Consider the following 19,515-nt stretch of genomic DNA (forward strand, 5'->3'; position numbering starts at 1 on the left):
GTATTCCCTTTTCTTCACACCCTCTCCAGCATTTATTGTTTGCAGACTTTTTGATGATGGCCATTCTGACTGGTGTGAGATGATATCTCATTGTAGTTTTAATTTGCATTTCTGTAATAATGAGTGATGTTGAGCATCTTTTCTTGGGTTTGTTAGCCATCTGCATGTCTTTCTTGGAGAAATGTCTGTTTAGGTCTCTTTTCCATTTTTTGATTGGGTTGTTTGTTTTTCTGGTATTGAGTTGTATGAGGTACTTGTACATTTTGGAAATTAACCTTTGTCAGCTGTTTCATTTGCTATTATTTTCTCCCATTCTGAGGGTTGTGTTTTCACTTTGCTTATCGTTTCCTTTGCTTTGCAAAAGCATTTGAGTTTAATCAGGTCCCACTTATTTACTTGTGTTTTTATTTTTGTTACTCTAGGAGGTGGGTCATAGAGGATCTTGCTTTGATTTGTTATTGAGTGTACTGCCTATGTTTTCCTTTAAGAATTTTATAGTTTCTCGCCTTACATTTAGATCTTTAATCCATTTTGAGTTTATCTTTCTGTATGGTGTTAGGAAGTGTTCTAATTTCATTCTTTAACATGTAGCTGTCCAGTTTTCCCAGCGCCGTTTATCAAAGAGGTTGTCTTTGCCCCGTTGTATATTCTTGACTCCTTTGTAAAAAATAAAAAATAAGGTACCTATAGGTGTATGGGTTTATTTCTGAACTTTCTATTATGTTCCATTGGTCTATTTTTCTATTTTTGTGCCAGTACCACACTGTCTTGATGGCTGTAGCTTTGTAGTATAGTCTGAAGTCAGGAGGTTTGATTCCTCCAGTTGCATTTTTTCTCAAGACTGCTTTGGCTATTCAGGGTCTCTTGTGCTTCCATGTGAATGGTGAAATTTTTTGTTCTAGTTCTGTGAAAAATGTCATTGGTAATTTAATGGGGATCACATTGAATCTGTAGATGGCATTTGATAGTATAGTCATTTTCACAATATTGATTCTTCCTACCCAGGAACATGGAATATCTCTCCATCTGTTTATGTCATCTTTGATTTCTTTCATTAGTGTCTTATAATTTTCTGTGTACAGTTCTTTTGTCTCCTTAGGTAAGTTTTTTCCTAGATATTAAATTCTTTGTGATGCAATGGTGAATGGGATTGATTCCTTAATTTCTTCTTCTGATTTTTCATTGTTAGTATATAGAAATGCAAGTGATTTCTGTGTATTGATTTTGTATCCTACAACTTTGCTAAATTCACTGATTCACTCTAGCAATTTTCTGATACTATCTTTAGGGTTTTCTATGCACAGTAGCATGTCATCTACAAACAGTGAGAGCTTTACTTCTTCTTTTCTGATCTGGATTCCTTTTATTTCTTTTTCTTCTCTGATAGCTGTAGCTAGGACTTCCAGAATTATGTTGAGTAATAGTGGTGAAAGTGGACACTCTTGTCTTGTTCCTGATCTTAGGGGGAATGCTTTCAGTTTTTCACCATTGAGAATAATGTTTGTTGTAAGCTTATCATATATGACCTTTACTATGTTGAGGTAGGTTCCTTTTTATGCCAATTTTTTGAAGTGTTTTAAATCATAAGTGGGTGCTGTATTTTATCAAAGACTTTTTCTGCATCTATTGAGATGATCATATGGCTTTTATCTTTCAGTGTGTTAATATGGTGTATCACATTGATCGATTTCAATATATTGAAGAATCCTTGCATCCCTGGAATAAAGCCAACTTGATCATGGTGTATGCGCTTTTTGATATGTTGCTGAATTCTGATGGCTAAAATTTTGTTGAGGTTTTTGCATCTATATTCGTCAGTGATGTTGGCCTGTAGGTTTCTTTTTTTGTGTTGTCTTTGTCTGGTTTTGGTATCAGGGTGCTAGTAGCCTCATAGAATGCGTTGGGAAGTGTTCCTTCCTCTGCAATTTTTTGAAACAGTTTTAGAAGGATAGGCAATAACTCTTTTCTAAATGTTTGATAGAATTCTCCTGTCAAACCATCTGGTCATGGGCTTCTGTTTTTTGAGAGATTTTTGTTCACAGCTTCAATTTCAGTGCTTGTAATTGGGTTGTTCATAATTTCTATTTCTTCCTGGTTCAGTCTTAGAAGATTGAACTTTTCTAAGAATCTGTCCATTTCTTCCAGGTTATCCTTTTTATTGCCATATAGTTTTTCATAATAGTCTCTTATAATCTTTTGTATTTCTGCATTGTCTATTGCAACCTCTCCATTTTCATTTCTAATTTTGTGGATTTCATTCTTCTCTCTTTTCTCTTTATGTCAATTTTGTTTATCTTCTCAAAAAACCAGCTTTTAGCTTTATTAATCTTTACTATTGTACATCAAGGCTGTATATTGTCACCCTGCTTATTTAACTTATTTGCAGAGTACATCATGAGAAACGTTGGGCTGGATGAAGCACAAGCTGGAATCAAGATTGCTAGGAGAAATATCAATAACCTCAGATATGCAGATAACACCACCCTTATGGCAGAAATTGAAGAAGAACTAAAAATCCTCTTGATGAAAGTGAAAGAGGAGAGTTTAAAAGTTGGCTTAAAGCTCAGCATTCAGAAAACTAAGATTATGGCATATGGTCCCATCACTTCTTGGCAAATAGATGGGGAAACAGTGGAAACAGTGGCTGACTTTATTTTTCTGGGCTCCGAAATCACTGCGATGGTGATTGTAGCCTTGAAATTAAAAGACGCTTGCTCCTTGGAAGGAAAGTTATGACCAACCTAGACAGTATATTAAAATGCAGAGATATCACTTTGCCAACAAGGGTCTGTCTAGTCAAGGCTATGGTTTTTCCAGTATTCATGTATGGATGTGAGAGTTGGACTATAAAGAAAGCTGAGCGCTGAAGAACTGATGCTTTTGAACTCTGGTGTTGGAGACGATTCTTGAGAGTCCCTTGGACTGCAAGGAGATCCAACAAGTCCATTCTAAAGGAGATCAGTCCTGGGTGTTCATTGGAAGGACTGATGCTGAAGCTGAAACTCCAATACTCTGGCCACCTCATGCGAAGAGTTGACTCATTGGAAAAGACCCTGATGCTGGGAGGGATTGGGGGCAGGAGGAGAAGGGGACGACAGATGATGAGATGGTTGGATGGCATCACCGACACAATGGACATGGGTTTGGGTGAACTCCGCGAGTTGGTGATGGACAGGGAGGCCTGGCGTGCTGTGGTTCATGGGGTCGCAAAGAGTCGGATACGACTGAGCGACTGAACTGAACTGAACTGATTGCTTCTTTCGTTTCTTTTTCATTTATTTCTGCTTGGATCTTTATGATTTCTTTCCTTCTACTCACTTTGGGAGTTTTTTTGTTCTTCATTTTCCAGTTGTTTTAGGTGAAAAGTTAGGTTGTCTATTTGATGTTTTTCTTGTTTCTTGAGGTAGGATTGTACTGCTATAAACTTCCCTCTTAGAACTGCTTTTGTTGCATCCCATAGGTTTTGAGTTGTCATGTTTTCACTGTCATTTGTTTCTAGAAATTTTCTGATTTCCCCATTTGATTTCTTCAGTAACCTGTTGTTATATAGAAATGTACTGTTTAATCTCCATGTGTTTGTGTTTTTTACAGTTTTTTTCTTGTAACTGATATCTAGTATCATAGCATTGTGGTTGGAAAAGATGTTTGATATGATTTCAATTTTCTTAAATTTACTGAGGTTTGATTTTTGACCCAAGACGTGGCCCATCCTGGAGAATGTTCCACATGCGCTTGAGAAGAAGGTGTATTCTTCTGCATTGGGATGGAATGACCTGAAGATATCAATGAGATCCGTCTCATCTAATGTATCATTTAAGACTTCTGTTTCCTTGTTAATTTTCTACTTTGAGGATCTATCCATTGGTGTGAGTGGGGTGTTAAAGTCTCCTACTATTATTGTGTTACTGTCAATTTCTCCTTTTATGTCTGTTAGTGTTTGTGTTATGTATTGAGGTCCTCCAATGTTTGGTGCATAGATATTTACAATTGTTGTATCTTTCTCTTGGATTGGTCCCTTGATCATTATGCAGTGTCCTTCCTTATCTCTTATAATATTCTTTAAGGTCTATTTTAAGGTCTATTTTCTCTGATATGAGGATTGCTACTCCAACTTCTTTTGTTTTCCATTTGCATGGGATATATTTTTCCATCCTCTCAGTCTATTTGTGTCTTTAGGTCTGAAGTGGGTTTCTTGTAGACAGCATGTATATGAGTCTTATTTTTTTATCCATTCATCCAGTCTGTGTCTTTTGGTTGGAGCATTTAATCCATTTACATTTAAAGTAATTACTGATATATATGTTCCTATTGCCATTTTCTTAATTGTTTGGGATTGATTTTGTATATCTTTTTCTTCTCTTGTATTTATTGACTATATAAGTCCCTTTAACATTTGTTGTCAAGTTGATTTGGTGGTATTGAGTTCTCTTAACTTTTATTTGTCTGAAAAGCTTTTATTTCTCCATCAATTTTGAGATCCTTGCTGGGTACAGTAATCTTGGTTGTAGATTTTTCCCCTTTCAGTACTTTAAATATATCCTGCCATTCCCTTCTGGCCTGCAGAGTTTCTCTTGAAAGATCAGCTGTTAAACATATGGGGTTTCCCTTGTACATTACTTGTTGTTTTTCCTTTGCTACTTTTAATATTCTTTATTTGTGCTTAGTATTTGTTAGTTTGATTAGTATGTGTTTTGGCATGCTTCTTATTCAGTCTATCCTGTATAGGACTCTTTCCACCTCTTGAACTTGATTGACTATTTCCTTTTCCATCTTGGGGAAATTTTCAACTATAATCTCTTCAAAAACTTCTCATACTCTTTCTTTTTCTCTTCTTCTGGGACCCCTATAATTTGAATGTTTGTTCTCCCACTCCAAAGGCTCAGGACTTGACTTCAAACACAGGAATGTCAACTATGGAGACGGTGTTGCCTTTTTTCTTTTAAATAATTTGTGTCAATATCTCCTCTCTCCTTGGTGCAGGTTCCACAGCTATGACAGGGGAGTTGGCACAGCTAGTACCCTCCTTGTATTCCTCTTCTGGTGGGGTACTGGGGAGGGACAAATGGGCTGCAACCATCTCCAATTATCCCCTCAAATGGGTGTCACAGTCACTGAAAGAACTTCCGTCTACTCCCTAACACAGACTTTATTAACAGTAGTCCAAATCTAATAGGACATAGTACTTCCAACTGTCTGAGTTGTCCAAGCAGCACATAGAAACACAAAGCCAATTCCAGGGGCTAGATCTTGGAATGTATCAACAATTTGGAGTATACAGTGGAAACTTGAACCCTATAGCCCCACTTTACTATTAGAGATCCTGTTTTCTGTTCTTCCAGTGATTTTTGCCCAGGTTTGTCCATATTCTCAGCATTTGCCCATTTTTGCAGTGCTATTTCATGAGGCTTAAGTGAGAAATGGAAAGGATAATTAACATGTTTAAATGGTTTAAACAAGAAGGGAAATAAAAACAAACACATACCAAGGGAACAGTTTTATTCCAACCTGCCAGTGAGTAATAATTACCCAGAAACTTGGCTGACAGGTTCCATCACTAACTCCTAACATGAACAGTTGATGGTATATATTTACTAAACTGTGCCCACCTGGTCTACACGTTTCCCACAGGCTAAGCTCATGTCCTTCTAGTGACAACCTTGGCTCAGGCTAATAGGCAGAATGAAGGCAAAAGACTCATTCCAGCTAAGTGGCCATCTGCTTGCCCACAGAAGAGTCTAAAATGCTCATTGCCATGCCTGCTCTGAATGAAGCCCTGGTGGTATTTGAAGACTCAGAAGAAAACAATCCTGTTTCGCCATTGGGCCACCACCAACCTGAGGGAATCTCCAGATAGTTATGCCACCTGCAAGTAGTAGCAGATTTCTTTTTTCTTTTCCAATTGTTGTGACTAATTTTTCCTGTCTTATTGCATTGGCTAAGACTTCCAATGTAATATTGGATAAAGCAAGTGGTAGAGGACATTCTTGCCTTGTTGGTAACTTTAAAGGGAAAACTTGAGGTGCTTCAGCATTAAATTATAAATATGGACTTTGATTTCTTTCTTTTTGTCTGCTTTCTGCCTTACAGATTACTTAACTTATTTAACTCTCCTTTATGCTGTAAATTATAGATTATATTTTTATTCTTTTAAAATCTACTCTTAAATTTTAAATATATAAATTAATGAGAATTGAAGTTAATTAGTAGCTCTATGTTGCTCCTTATCACTGACATTCTTAGGTCACTTTGAGATCTTGGGTGTCAGTCTTTTTTTGTTTTGTTTTTGTTTCTCTTTGTCTTGTTTCTTTACTTATTTTTCTTTTTTAAAGTATAGTTTTGAAGTCTACTTGATTTATAATATTTTTAGATTCATGTGTACAGCAAAGTGATTCAAATATATACATAATTTTTCAGATTCTCTTCCATTATAGGTTATTACAAGATATTGAATATAGTTTCCTGTGCTATACAATAAACCCTTGTTATCTATTTTACCTAGAGTGGTTTGCATCTGTTACTTCCATACTCCTAATATAGCACATTCCCTCCATTTCCTCTGTGGAAATCATAAGTGTTTTCTATGTCTGTGAGTCTGTTTCTGCTTTGTATATAGATTCATTTGTATTATTTTTGAGATTCACATTTAAGTGATGTCCTATAATTTTATCTTTCTCTGTCTGACTTACTTCACTTAGTATCATAATTTCTAGCTTTATCCATGTTGCTGCAAATGGCAATACTACATTCATTTCTATGACTGAGTAATATTTCTGCAGTCACAAAATTAAAAGAAATTTGCTCCTTGGAAGAATAGGTATGTCAAACCTAGACAGTGTTTTAAAAAGCAGAGACATCACTTTGCCCACAAAGGCCCATATAGTCAAAACTATGGTTTTTCCAGTCGTCATGTATGGATGTGAGAAGTTGAACCATAAATAAGACTGAGCACCAAAGAATTGACACTTTCAAACTGTGGTGCTGGAGAAGACTCTTGACAATCCCTTGGAGAGTAAGAAGATCAAACCAGTCAATCCTCAAGGAAATCAACCCTAATATTCATTGGAAGGACTGATGCTGAAGCTGAAGCTCCAATACTTTGGCCACCTGATGAGAAGAGCTGACTCATTGGAAAAGACCCTGATGCTGGGGAAAATTGAGGGCAGGAAAAGAAGCGGGAAGAGGGCAGAAGAGAAGATGAGATAGTTGGATGGCATCACTGACTCAATGGACATGAGTTTAAACAAACTCAGGGAGATAGTGACAGATAGAGAAGCCTTTGTTGCAGTTCATGCTGTCACAAAGAGTTGGACATGACTTAGCATCTGAACAGTAACAACAAATATCCCACTGAGAATATCTATATTCTATTGAAACCAATTGTCTGTTGATGTGCTTTTAGATTGTTTCAATGCCTTGACTATTGTAAATAGTGCTGCTATGAACACTGTGGTATGTGTATTTTTTCAAATTAATTTTCATCTTTTCTGCATACCTGCCCAGAAATGAGGTTGCAGGATCATAAGGTAGCTAATTGTTCCACATGTAGATGTATTTTTAACATGTTTGTTGTAGGAGGGGGGTGAGCACCACGTCCTCTTACTCCACCGTCTTGATCACTCTCCCTAGGTGTCATTCTTGATTTGGGGGGGGGGGAAACAGTTCAGTGAGATCTCCATGGTGAGATCAGTTGTCCTCTCCGTGGTAATATCTCCCCTCTCCCCAGCTTTCCCACTCTCTCCCATTCTGAGTACCATCTCACATAAAGAGTAAAAGATACATGGCCCTTTATTTTAACTCTCTCCTGTGAAGTGGCCATACCATTTTGTGATGGGGAAGGCAAATGGTGGAGGAGTTGAGGTAGAAAACAGCTGTGGCAGAGACAGGAGGCAATGTAGCTGCACAGAGATAGTGACAAGTCTCGTTCCTAGCATGTGATAGAGTTCTGGGAAATGGCCTAACCTCACTTGTACACACAGACTTCCTGGGGACATGCTGAGATGCACAAACAAAACTCCTCGTCATACTGTCAAAGTCAAAGACAAATATAGACCAGCCTCAGAAATTCCCTGGCAGACAAAACCAGTGTTGTCATACAAAGTTTAATTTATCTTGTCTTGAAAGACTAACTTTGACTGGATCATTTCTTGCTTATGTCTCTGGAACTCACAAGCAAACCTTAAAGTGTGCCCCAAAACTGATATGAGGCAATCACTCACCAATTCCCCATCATTTAAGTAAATCCTAATATTATTAGGATTATCACTTTGAAAAATAGTCACTGCCTTCTCACTAACCTAAACTGCCTCATAACAATGTACACCTGAGCCCCTTCCATGTTCTGCTTTGAGTGCTCCCAGCTTTCAAATTGTCTTTTTGGTATGGGCAAAATAATCCTTTACAATGACTGTTTCAGTGAATCATTGGTTTTAGTTCTGTAGTTTCTGAACTTTTGACAGTATCCATAGCAGTAAAGAGGTACAAACTTGGGTGAGTGATAGAGAATCTGCATCAAGCAAAGATGGTAATTTGCAGAGGGGAGAACTGCGGAAAGTAGAAGACATTGTCCAGACCTAGTGTAGAACCTTGCTGGTGGCACATCACTAGACTGTTGATCCTTTCATGCCTGCCCAGGATCTTCTGGATGGAGTCTGCTCCCACCACTGACATTAAGGAATTGGTAAGAATTCAGGGGCTATTAAAATGAATAGAGTGCTTTGTGCAGAGGTAAGAAACTTGGGACTACGTGGAAGGGGCCGTGTACACCCTTGCCTCCTTGTTTGAAAAAGTGAAACTGTTAGCTGTTCATCTTAGCCAACTCTTGCGACCCCATGGACTATGGTCCAGCAGGCTCCTATGTCCATGGAATTCTCCAGGCAAGAATACTGGAGTGGGGTGCCATTCCCTTCTCTCAGGGATCTTCCTGACCCAGAGATCAAACCCAGGGATCTCCTGCATCGCAGGCAGATTCTTTACCATCTGATCTATCATGGAAGCTTGTAACAAAAGGTGGGTATAAATGACTTAATTTACGCTTGAATGTCTCCAACTCAACATTTCTCAGATGAGTCTAGGAATCAAAACCCCAGGACCCAGAAGGCTGACTTTTATTGCTATTGCCCTGGTAGGACTCTTTATTGTAAGTCTTCCAGATTTGTCACTGTCCCTCCCCTGGACTAGTCACCATCTAGGATCTCCCATCACGGAGCACTGGTCCTCTGAGCCAGCCCTGCAAAGTGAAAAGTGCATTCTGACCAGCTTTCTGAGGATTTATGGGTTTGTGAGGAAGAGCTCATGCTCTTGGGTGAGCTGGACTCTCATGCTCACTGGGTATGCTAAGAAATATTGGAGAACTTTAATTTCACCATAGGAAGAGACCTCAGACCATTGGCCACAACCCTTATTTTAACCATAAACAAATGCTGCTCAGAAACTTTATGAGCCTTGCCCATAAAATACAGTGGCAGCCTGATGCCCACAACCTTCATCTTTTGATCTCAACACGTGTTCTTTTCACTCTATTTGTGTGTTAACAGGAGGCACAAGTGCTGAGGCAGCAGTGGGAAAGTCCAGTGCTGAGGGGACTCACATGAGCAAACCAGAAATTCTGAGCTGATGCAAAAGTCTTAAAGTCACCCACAGGCATAAAGAGTACTGAACGACACTCAAGAGGGAAGATCTAATGTATTAATAGGAAGAGGCAGAGATGATTTCAGGGGAAGACTGGGGGAAAGCCCCTATATATTTTAATACAGCAGAACAAGGGCTTTGGGAGTTAATACAGCCTCCTTTGTTAACCACAATACAGTTTTTATAGGTAGGAATTCAAGTTCTAGCCCTTGTGTCAATGTGTCTCACTGCCAGTAGGCCGTGCTTATAAGAAAGGGGGTTTTCCACCTCCAAGAATATTGGAAATAAAAGCAAAAATAAACAAATGGGACCTAATGAAACTTAAAAGCTTTTGCACAACAAAGGAAACTATTAGCAAGGTGAAAAGACAGCCCTCAGATTGGGAGAAAATAATAGCAAATGAAGCAACAGACAAAGGATTAATCTCAAAAATATACAAGCAACTCCTGCAGCTCAATTACAGGAAAATAAATGACCCAACCAAAAAATGGGCCAAAGAACTAAACAGACATTTCTCCAAAGAAGACATACAGATGGCTAACAAACATATGAAAAAATGCTCAACATGACTCATTATCAGAGAAATGCAAATCAAAACCACAATGAGGTACCATTACATGCCAGTCAGGATGGCTGCTATCCAAAAGTCTACAAGCAATAAATGCTGGGGAGGGTGTGGAGGAAAGGGAACCCTCTTACACTGTTGGTGTGAATGCAAACTAGTACAGCCACTATGGAGAACAGTGTGGAGATTTCTTAGAAAACCTGGAAATAGAACTGCCATATGACCCAGCAATACCACTTCTGGGCATACACACTAAGGAAACCAGATCTGAAAGAGACACATGCACCCCAATGTTCATCACAGCACTGTTTATAATAGTCAGGACATGGAAGCAACCTAGATGCCCATCAGCAGACGAATGGATAAGGAAGCTATTGTACATATACACCATGGAATATTACTCAGCTGTTAAAAAGAATTCATTTGAATCAGTTCTAATGAGATGGATGAAATTGGAGCCCATTATACAGAGTGAAGTAAGCCAGAAAGATAAAGAACATTACAGCATAGTAACTCATATATATGGAATTTAGAAAGATGGTAATGATAAACAGAAAAAGAGACACAGATATACAGAACAGAGTTTTGGACTCTGTGGGAGAAGGCGAGGGTGGGATGTTTTGAGAGAACAGCATGTATACTATATATAGTGAAACAGATCACCAGCCCAGGTGGGATGCATGAGACAAGTGCTCGGGCCTGGTGCACTGGGAAGAGCCAGAGGAATTGGGTGGAGAGGGAGGTGGAAGAGGGGATCAGGATGGGGAACACATGTAACTCCATGGCTGATTCATGTCAATGTATGACAAAACCCACTGCAATGTTGTGAAGTAATTAGCCTCCAACTAATAAAAATCAATGAAAAAAATTAAAAATAAATAAATAAATAAAAATTTTAAAAAAATACAAAAGACCTATACATACAAAAGTATAAACCACTGATGACAGAAATCAAAGAGGATACAAATACATGGATAAATATACCATGTTTGTGGATGGGAAGAATCAATATTGTGAAAATGAGTATACTACCCAAAGCAACCTATAGATTCAATGCAATCCCTATCAAGCTACCAACGGTATTCTTCAGAGAACTAGAACAAATAATTTCACAATTTAAGATACCCTGTACATCTGAGAGTAAAGGGGCATAGGCTACAGCAGCCGAAACTTTCAGACTGTATAATGGTGTTCGAAGACTTGAAGCTTTAATGCTTTGCTTGAACTCCTTCAATCTGTATTCAGCCCGTTTGACTTCCTTCTCAGTCTCTCTCCCTATATGCTGTTTTCTTTGCCTAAGCACCTCTTGGAAGAGCTTTGCTTCAAAGAGAGGAGAGGCAGGTGGTGTTTGGTAGAGGGGGTTGCAGCCCCTTCAGATCACACCTGATAAATCGGTTTTCCTCCCAGAGGAAGGAGCTTGCCTCAGGAGCAGCTCTGGGCCTCGTGGTTTCCTTTTGCAGACAGAATCACAAACAGTTATTTTCCCCTCTTGGTTCAAAAGAAATGCCCCAAAACCAAGCTCTTCTCAAGACATAGTTGAATTTAGAACAACAGGTGAAACACGAAAACATTTTATGCAGGAAGTGGTTGGAAAAAACTGAAGAGTTGACAGGGTCCTGAGCATGGGGGAGGGTGTCAGGAAATAGTTGGGGCAGAGGGCTTACCTCAGAAGTCACAGCAAGTGTACTTCTCCAGCTCACCTGAACCACAATAGTTCTGTTTCCACACCCTGGGGGGAGTGGAGTGGGTGGGGAGGCAGAGGAAGTGAAAGAGACCTTCAAGGAGGACCCCAGGAAAGATCCCCAAATGCAGATCATATACAGGACATAGAAGGACAAGGGACAGGACTTTCCTATCCATTCTTCACACAACTCACATTCGGGGCCAGGACACTACAGCCCCAAGTCAGAACCAGAGGGAGTTTCCATTGTTTTGCAAGAAAACATTCAGGACCAAAACTTGACAAATCCCTGCCTTGATCTCCAGCCTCATTTCTACATAATCTGACTTCCTGCCTCTGGGTTCTAGCCACCCTTGGCTTCCTTTAAATACCTGAGAACTCCATATGGTCACTTGCCTTGGAATATGGTGTTACTTATACCTGGAAATACCTCCAATCCCCACCTCCCTCACTTTTCAAGTTCAGCTCAAGCAATGTTGGGCTTCCCTAACAGCTCAGTTGGTAAAGAATCTGCCTGCAATGCAGGAGATCCTGGTTCAATTCCTCATCTGGGAAGATCCGCTGGAGAAGGGATAGACTACCCACTCCAGGATTGTTGCCTGGAAAATTCCACAGACTGGTATAGTCCATGGGGTCACAAAGAGTCAGATGCAACTGACTGTCTTTCACTTTCAAGCAAAGCTATTTTTTCTCAGAAGTCTTTCCCAACAACCCGACTCCAGTCAGTTAAACTCATCTGTTCTACATTCCTGATGCACACTGACATTTTCCTTAAAAACATTCACTATGCTATATAATCTTAATTCAATGTCAGACTTGCCTAAGAAAAGAAAAGATCATGGAGAAAGGTAGTGATGGTCAAAATCTTATTTTCCTAAAAGACAGAACCAGAATTCTTCTGCAGTGCAAGTATCTATTCAAGGAAAACACCATAGTTGATATGTTCAGAAGGAAAAGGAGACCCCAAAACCAAGGCAATCAAAAGGAAAAGAATCTCATTGTTTTAGAAAGGAATAAAATTACTCACAAAAAAACACAGAACCTCAAAATTAGCTATTATCAAATAGAATCCAGGAATAACTTAGATGATAAAGATTTGTCCTAGGTGTGCAAAGAAGGTTCAATATGAGGAAATATTTTCATATAATTTAATGTATTATGAAGCTATGGAGAAACATAATCCAATCATGGCCTTAGCTGTTGGAAAGTAATTTGGTAAAAATTCAGCATCTAATAATTGGCCAACAAAGGTCCTAATAATTGCCAACAAAGGTCTGTCTAGTCAAAGCTTTGGTTTTTCCAGTAGTCCTATATGGATGTGAGCTACTGCTGCTGCTAAGTCGCTTCAGTCGTGTCCGACCCTGTGTGACCCCATAAATGGCAGCCCACCAGGTTCCCCCATCCCTGGGATTCTCCACACAAGAACACTGGAGTGGGTTGCCATTTCCTTCTCCAATACATGAAGTGAAAAGTGAAAGTGAAGTCACTCAGTCGTATCCGACTCTTAGCAACCCCATGGACTGCAGCCTGCCAGGCTCCTCTGTCCATGGGATTTTCAAGGCAAGAGTACTAGAGTGGCTTGCCATTGCCTTCTCCGATGGATGTGAGAGTTGGACTATAAAGAAAGCTGAGCACCAAAGAATTGATGCTTTTGAACTGTGACTTTTGAGAGTTCCTTGGACTGCAAGGAGATACAACCAGTCCATCCTAAAGGAAATCAGTCCTGAATATTCACTGGAAGGACTGATGCTGAAGCTGATGCTCCAATGTTTTGGCCACCTGATGCGAAAAACTGACTTATTGGAAAAGACCCTGATGCTTGGAAAGATTGAGTGCAGGAGGAGAAGGGGACGACACAGGATGAGATGGTTGGATGGCATCACCGACTCAAAGGACATGAGCTTAAGTAAGCTACGGGAGGTGGTGATGGACAGGGAAACCTGGCATGCTGCAGTCCATGGGGTTGCAAAGAATCGGACATGACTGAGAGACTGAACTAAATAATTGGTTACGTTTTTACAATAATAATTTCCATCTCAACCTCAAAGCTTGTACTTTATTTAACTGGAAGCATTGAGCTATTGCCACAGAAGTTAGAAACAAGTTAAGGAGGCCTGCTATATTGTGGTTATTGAACATTCTTCTAGATTTTGTTGTTGTTCAGTCACTAAGTTGCGTCTGACTATTTGCCACCCCATGAACTGCAGCATGCCAGACTTCCCTATCCTTCACCATCTCCCTGAGTTTGCTCAAAGTCATGTCCATTGAGTCAGTGATGCCATTCAACCACCTCATCCTCTGCCATCTCTGTGGATCACAACAAACTGTGGGTTCTTGTAGATACTAGCCACAATAAACTAACAGTGAATGAAATTATATTCTTTTTAATCCAAAAAGAGGAGGTAAAATGATCATTTTGACTGCATAAAGAACTTCTCCAAATCAATATCAAAAGGATTAACAGATTTTAACTATGAGCAACAAATATATTCTGAGCATCTCATGTGACTCAGTCATAAAGAATTCACGTGCCAATGCAGGAGATGTAGGAGATGAGGGTGTGATCCCTGGGTCAGGAAGAACCCCTGGAGGAGGAAATGGCAACCCACTCCAGTATCCTTGCCTGGAAAATCCCATGGACAGAGAGAAGCCTGGTGGGCTACAGTCCATGGAGTCACAAAGAGCTGGACATGACTGAGCTACCGAGCATGCACAGCACAAAAAACAAATATATGAGAAGATATCAATATAAAAGACTTAGTTCTTTAACAGTGGAAAAATAATTTGACCACATTCATATTGAGAAACACATGTTACCAAAACATGAATTTGCCACATCTGCACCAACACTTCTGTCCTGTCTTTGTGGTAATAGCCATCCTAACGGGGGTGAGATGCTATCTCATGATGGTTTTGATTTACATTTCCCTGATAAATAGTGATGCTGAGCATGTGTTCAAGTACCTGTTGACCATTTGTATGTCTTCTTTGAAGCAATATCTATTCGGGTCCTTTGCCCATTTTTAATTGAGTTATTTGTCAGGGTACTTACATTATCCAATACCTTTCTTTTATAAACAAAAAACATCCTGGGTATTCAAAATAGCAATATTTTAAGCTTTTTTATTCTATGGAAAGTTTTTATAGAGATACTTTACTGAATTTTACATAACAATTTAGAAAATCAGTGGGCTTTGACATTGCATTATATTTGTTTTCATATAAAACAATTGGAAATAGGTCCCTGTTAGTGTTTTGACACAGAATGTTTTGTTTTTAGGAAGAGATTACTGTTATTAAGTAGAAAACTACAAAGGAAAGGATGTGGAAGAATTCAAAACAGTGATAACAGTGTGTGACAAGGATAGTGGTGACCACCTGAGCCCCAGGGCTGCACTGTTTTCCAGCCTCTCTATGATGAGGTCCAGGCCTGGGACTCATTTCTCATCAACAGTTGGTAGGGAAAGCGAAGTGCATCACTACTCATCTGGGATATTTAAAGGCTGTCTAAGAACTCCTACATTTCCTCTGTCCCTACTGCGCCGAATATCACAGAAATAAAGATAAAAACATTTGAGTGATTTCAAATTCAATGCTTTGCGTCGTCCCCCCTGACTGTAGACACTCAGATCATTAATGTAGACATTGCCTAGATCATTGTAGACACTACCCGGAGCACTGGTCCCCAGGGAGGCTGCCCTGAACTGCGTAGCTGAGCAGGAAGGGAAAGCAAAGAAGCCATGAATGAGCCATTCCCGAATGCGTTCAGACAGACATGTCCCTTTCTCAGTTCCCCCTTCTGTACTCTCCCCCTGCACAGCGCCCTGTCCTGCGCCCCCACACCCATAGCTTCTGCCCCTGCAGTGGCACTTGCCTTTGGAACAGTCACTGCTAAGTGTGGGTAAGGTCATTCTTCCTGGGGGGCCTTGGGGGGTTGCCTTCAGGCAAGCTTGTAAATGTAGGGACACAGCCTCAGGATGAGGGAAGGAATCAAACCTACCAGCATCATCAGCCTTGCCTTTATTCCAGCTTAAACGATTCAAACGTTGCTTGTTTTTTTCAATTGAAGAAAGTCCACAGGACAACAAATGACTCATTAAATTTTGCCATTTTAACTGCTTATTTTTAAAAAGAGAATTTCAGACAGTCATGGTGCAAGGGCTCTGTTGCAGCACAGAAGCCCACTGGAGATTCAAGAGAGGAAGAAGCAGGCTAGATTTCCAGCTTTTCTCTCTCTCTCTCTCTCTCTCTCTCTCGAAGCTGGACTGTCAAGTCACAGATTTGAACAAGAAGGCATCTGTTTCTTTCAGCAATAACTCAGGTAAGCCCACACTCATGAAAGTTCTGTGCCGTTCATTCCTAGTTTTTAGGCTATGCTTGAAAAAGAAAAAAATTTTAAACAAATTTACCCTGTTTTCAGGGAAACAGAGTGATGGCATTTGGCTTAAGTGAGGCCAGTTTACAGGACCTGTAATCTTCTTGAAATTTACTTTACCCAGGAGTGGCAAAGAGGACATTACACAAAAGGGCTGACTGGGAAGAATTTGCTCATCAACACACGAGTTTTCTGTGCCATGTCGCTTGGTACAGGTTGCCAGTTTTTAAGATACTCCGCTCTGCATAGGAAAGGGAAGTAAATGGCAAGGCTTCTTGTGGGAAGAGGAAAATTCAAGTAACTAACAGAACAAATGAAGTGCATTTCTGGTTTAAAGAAGAGTGCACTTTCCCAAGTCACGTTTTTAATTCACCGAGTCTCTCAGCAAGAGTCTCAGTGAGGGCAGGGGTTTGGCGGGGAGGTGGAGAACGCAGGTGGGGAGGAGGGAAGGAAGGAGGACTCAACCTCGGACAAGCACGGCATACCTAGAAAAAAAACCCAGGAAAGCAAGAGAGGGGGCAGGGGGCCCCCCAGGGAGGAGGGACCCTAGAGGAGATGTGGGCATGGGGGTGAGAAGCAGCCAGTGGGGCCACAAATGAACCCAATCTTCTGACTCATTGAGTGAACTCTGAGCAAGTGACTACATTTCTCTGTAAACCAGTAATCGTAATTCTTTCCACCCACCTCCTCAGCTTTGTGCAGACAACTGAGGCATGGTTGTGAACATGCTCATGAAATATAAGGTTCTTTCATGTGTTGTAACTCAAAAATGATCATTTTTTTAATTGAACTCTGGTCTCTCTGTCCCTCAGGAACAGCCATGAGCCAAAATGAAGGCAGTCCCTCTGGTGAGTAAGTGACCTCCTGTGCATGCCATTTCTGTCCTACTTTGTGCCTTAAGTGAAAGTGAAAGTCGCTCATGGACTGCATGGTCCATAGAATTCTCCAGGCCAGAATACTAGAGTGGGTAGCCTTTCCCTTCTCCAGGGGATCTTTCCAACCTAGGGATCAAACCCAGGTCTCCCGCATTGCAGGCAGATTCTTTACCAACTGAGCTATCAGGGAAGCCCTATTCTGTGCCTAGTTTGTATAGAAAGCATGCTATCCTCTAGAATCACAATATGAGCCAGCAACTGTTTCTTCATCAGAGAGAATAACTTTGCACTGTTCATTTCAATTTCCTTGGTCCAATCATTTCACTGGTGGTCATGACCACACCTTTGCCCAGCCAAGGTCAGAGGAACCATCTCTGGCCCTGGAACAGGCAGGTTACTTACCCACCTGGAGATGGAACCACCATCTTGGCTACACATTTCTGATCTTCAAAAAATTTGCCTTTTAGGGGGCCAGAACAGAGTGATATAGACAAACTTTGAATGACAATATACATTTCTAATTCTATCTCATCCCCCAATTTTCTTGGATCCAATATGACAATGCCCTACAGACCTAGAGAAAGCTAGATGCTTTAAAATCATTATCTTATTTGATAATAGAGTCAGCTTCTACTTTATAAATACAATATGAGAGTATCTTCTCCCAGATATTTTCTTATCATTAAAAATATTCCATTGGCATGACAGTATGGTAATAACAAAGTAAGCTGGCTCTTTTTTCACCTTGTTTTTTTTTAAATTGAAATATAGTTGATTTACAATGCTGTGTTAGTTTCAGGTATGCAATGAAGTGATTTAGGTATACACACACACACACACAAATAAATTCTCTTTAGATTCTTTTACATTACAGATTATCACCAGATATTGAGTATAGCTCCCTGTGCTCTACAGTAGTCCTTGTTTGTTATTTTATATGTAGTAATGTGTATATTTTAATCCCAAACTCATAATTTATCCCTCCCCTGCCCCTTTCCCTTTTAGTAACCAGAAGTTTGTTTTCTATGTCTGTGAGTCCATGTCTGGTTTTTATGATTTATTTAAGCTGCATTGGGTTTGCTGTGGCACATGGGACTCTTCAATGCTTCACTAGGTGCACAATCTTCTCTTCTTGCAGCGCATGGTCTTAGTTGCCCTGCAGCATGTGGGATCTTAGTTCCCCGACCAGGGATTGAACCTGCGTCCTCTACATTGGGCCATCAGGGAAGCCCACTATTTTTAGTGAGTTCATCTGTATCCTTTTTTTTTTTTTTTGGATTCCACATATAAGCGATATCATGTGGTGTCTGTCTTTCTCGTCTAAGTAAACTTGCTCTTAGCAGGACCTTATACGAAGAATCACCCAGCTCACTGTGCCAGAGGATCAGAGCCTAGAACCATCCTGGTGGGCGAAACGGGGACCGGCAAAAGTGCAACAGGGAGCAGCGTCCTCGGGAAGCCAGCATTTGAGTCCAGGCTGAGCGTCCGGTCCTTGACGCAGACTTGCAGTGAGAGTCGGGGTAGCTGGGGAGAGAGCGAGGCGGTGGTTATTGACACACCAGATATGTTTTGTGGGAAGGACCCCTCTGACTGCCTGAACCAAGAGGTGCAGAGCTGTTACCTGCTCTCTGCCCCAGGACCCCACGTGCTGCTCCTGGTGACAAAACTGGGCCGATTCACCACGGAGGACCAGCAGGCTGTTCAGGGGGTGAAGGAGATCTTCGGAGAGGGTGCCATGAGGCACACAGTTGTCGTCTTCACCCGCAAGGAAGACCTCGAGGGAGGCTTCCTGAGGGATTATATCCAAGGCTCAGACAACAGAGCCCTAAGTGAGCTGGTGGCAGCGTGTGGGGGGTGAGTGTGTGCCTTTGACAACCACACTACAGGGAGCACCCGGGATGACCACGTGAAGGAGCTCATGGACTTGGTTGAGAGCCTGGTGACAGTGGAAAGGGGTGACCACTACGCTAACAGGCTGTATAACCTTCTAACACAGTCAGAATGTGGGCCTGTACAGTCAGAGCAAAGACTGCAGGATTTCAAAGGGAGCTTTATAAAATACATGGAAATTCAGAGACGTGGTACAATCATGGCCAAAGCAAATTGCCTGAGAAAAGTCCTACTCCAAACAGCGCTGTGTATTGCATTGTGTGCTCAGGTGTCTGCCGCATTGCTCATTCAGTTATTTTGTGTATTGCACAGGACATGCGATTTCTTTTGTCACTTACCCTTTAGTATGTGCAGTTTATTCTGTAGTTTACTGTTAGTCATACCCAAACAATTAGTGATGATTTTTAGAAAGGCCAGTAGACTGGAATGCAAGACTCTTGTGTCATAGTTACTGATCAGTGCCTCTTCATTCACTGTCATATCCTGGGTGAGTTACAGTTGC

The 19,515-nt window shown here is 40.6% G+C and overlaps 1 protein-coding gene across 1 annotated transcript; it reads left to right on the forward strand.

The window, feature by feature from the left end:
• The first annotated feature begins 8,641 nt into the window (after positions 1 to 8,641).
• On the forward strand, positions 8,642 to 19,461 carry GIMAP2 (GTPase, IMAP family member 2). Its single transcript, XM_065938531.1, is given in 4 exon segments — positions 8,642 to 8,677; positions 16,134 to 16,194; positions 17,061 to 17,096; positions 18,449 to 19,461. Coding segments are annotated over 4 exon segments (1,146 nt in total).
• Positions 19,462 to 19,515: the final 54 nt, after the last annotated feature.

This window comes from Muntiacus reevesi, chromosome 6 (assembly GCF_963930625.1).
Source record: "Muntiacus reevesi chromosome 6, mMunRee1.1, whole genome shotgun sequence".
NCBI classification, from domain to species: Eukaryota; Metazoa; Chordata; class Mammalia; order Artiodactyla; family Cervidae; genus Muntiacus; species Muntiacus reevesi.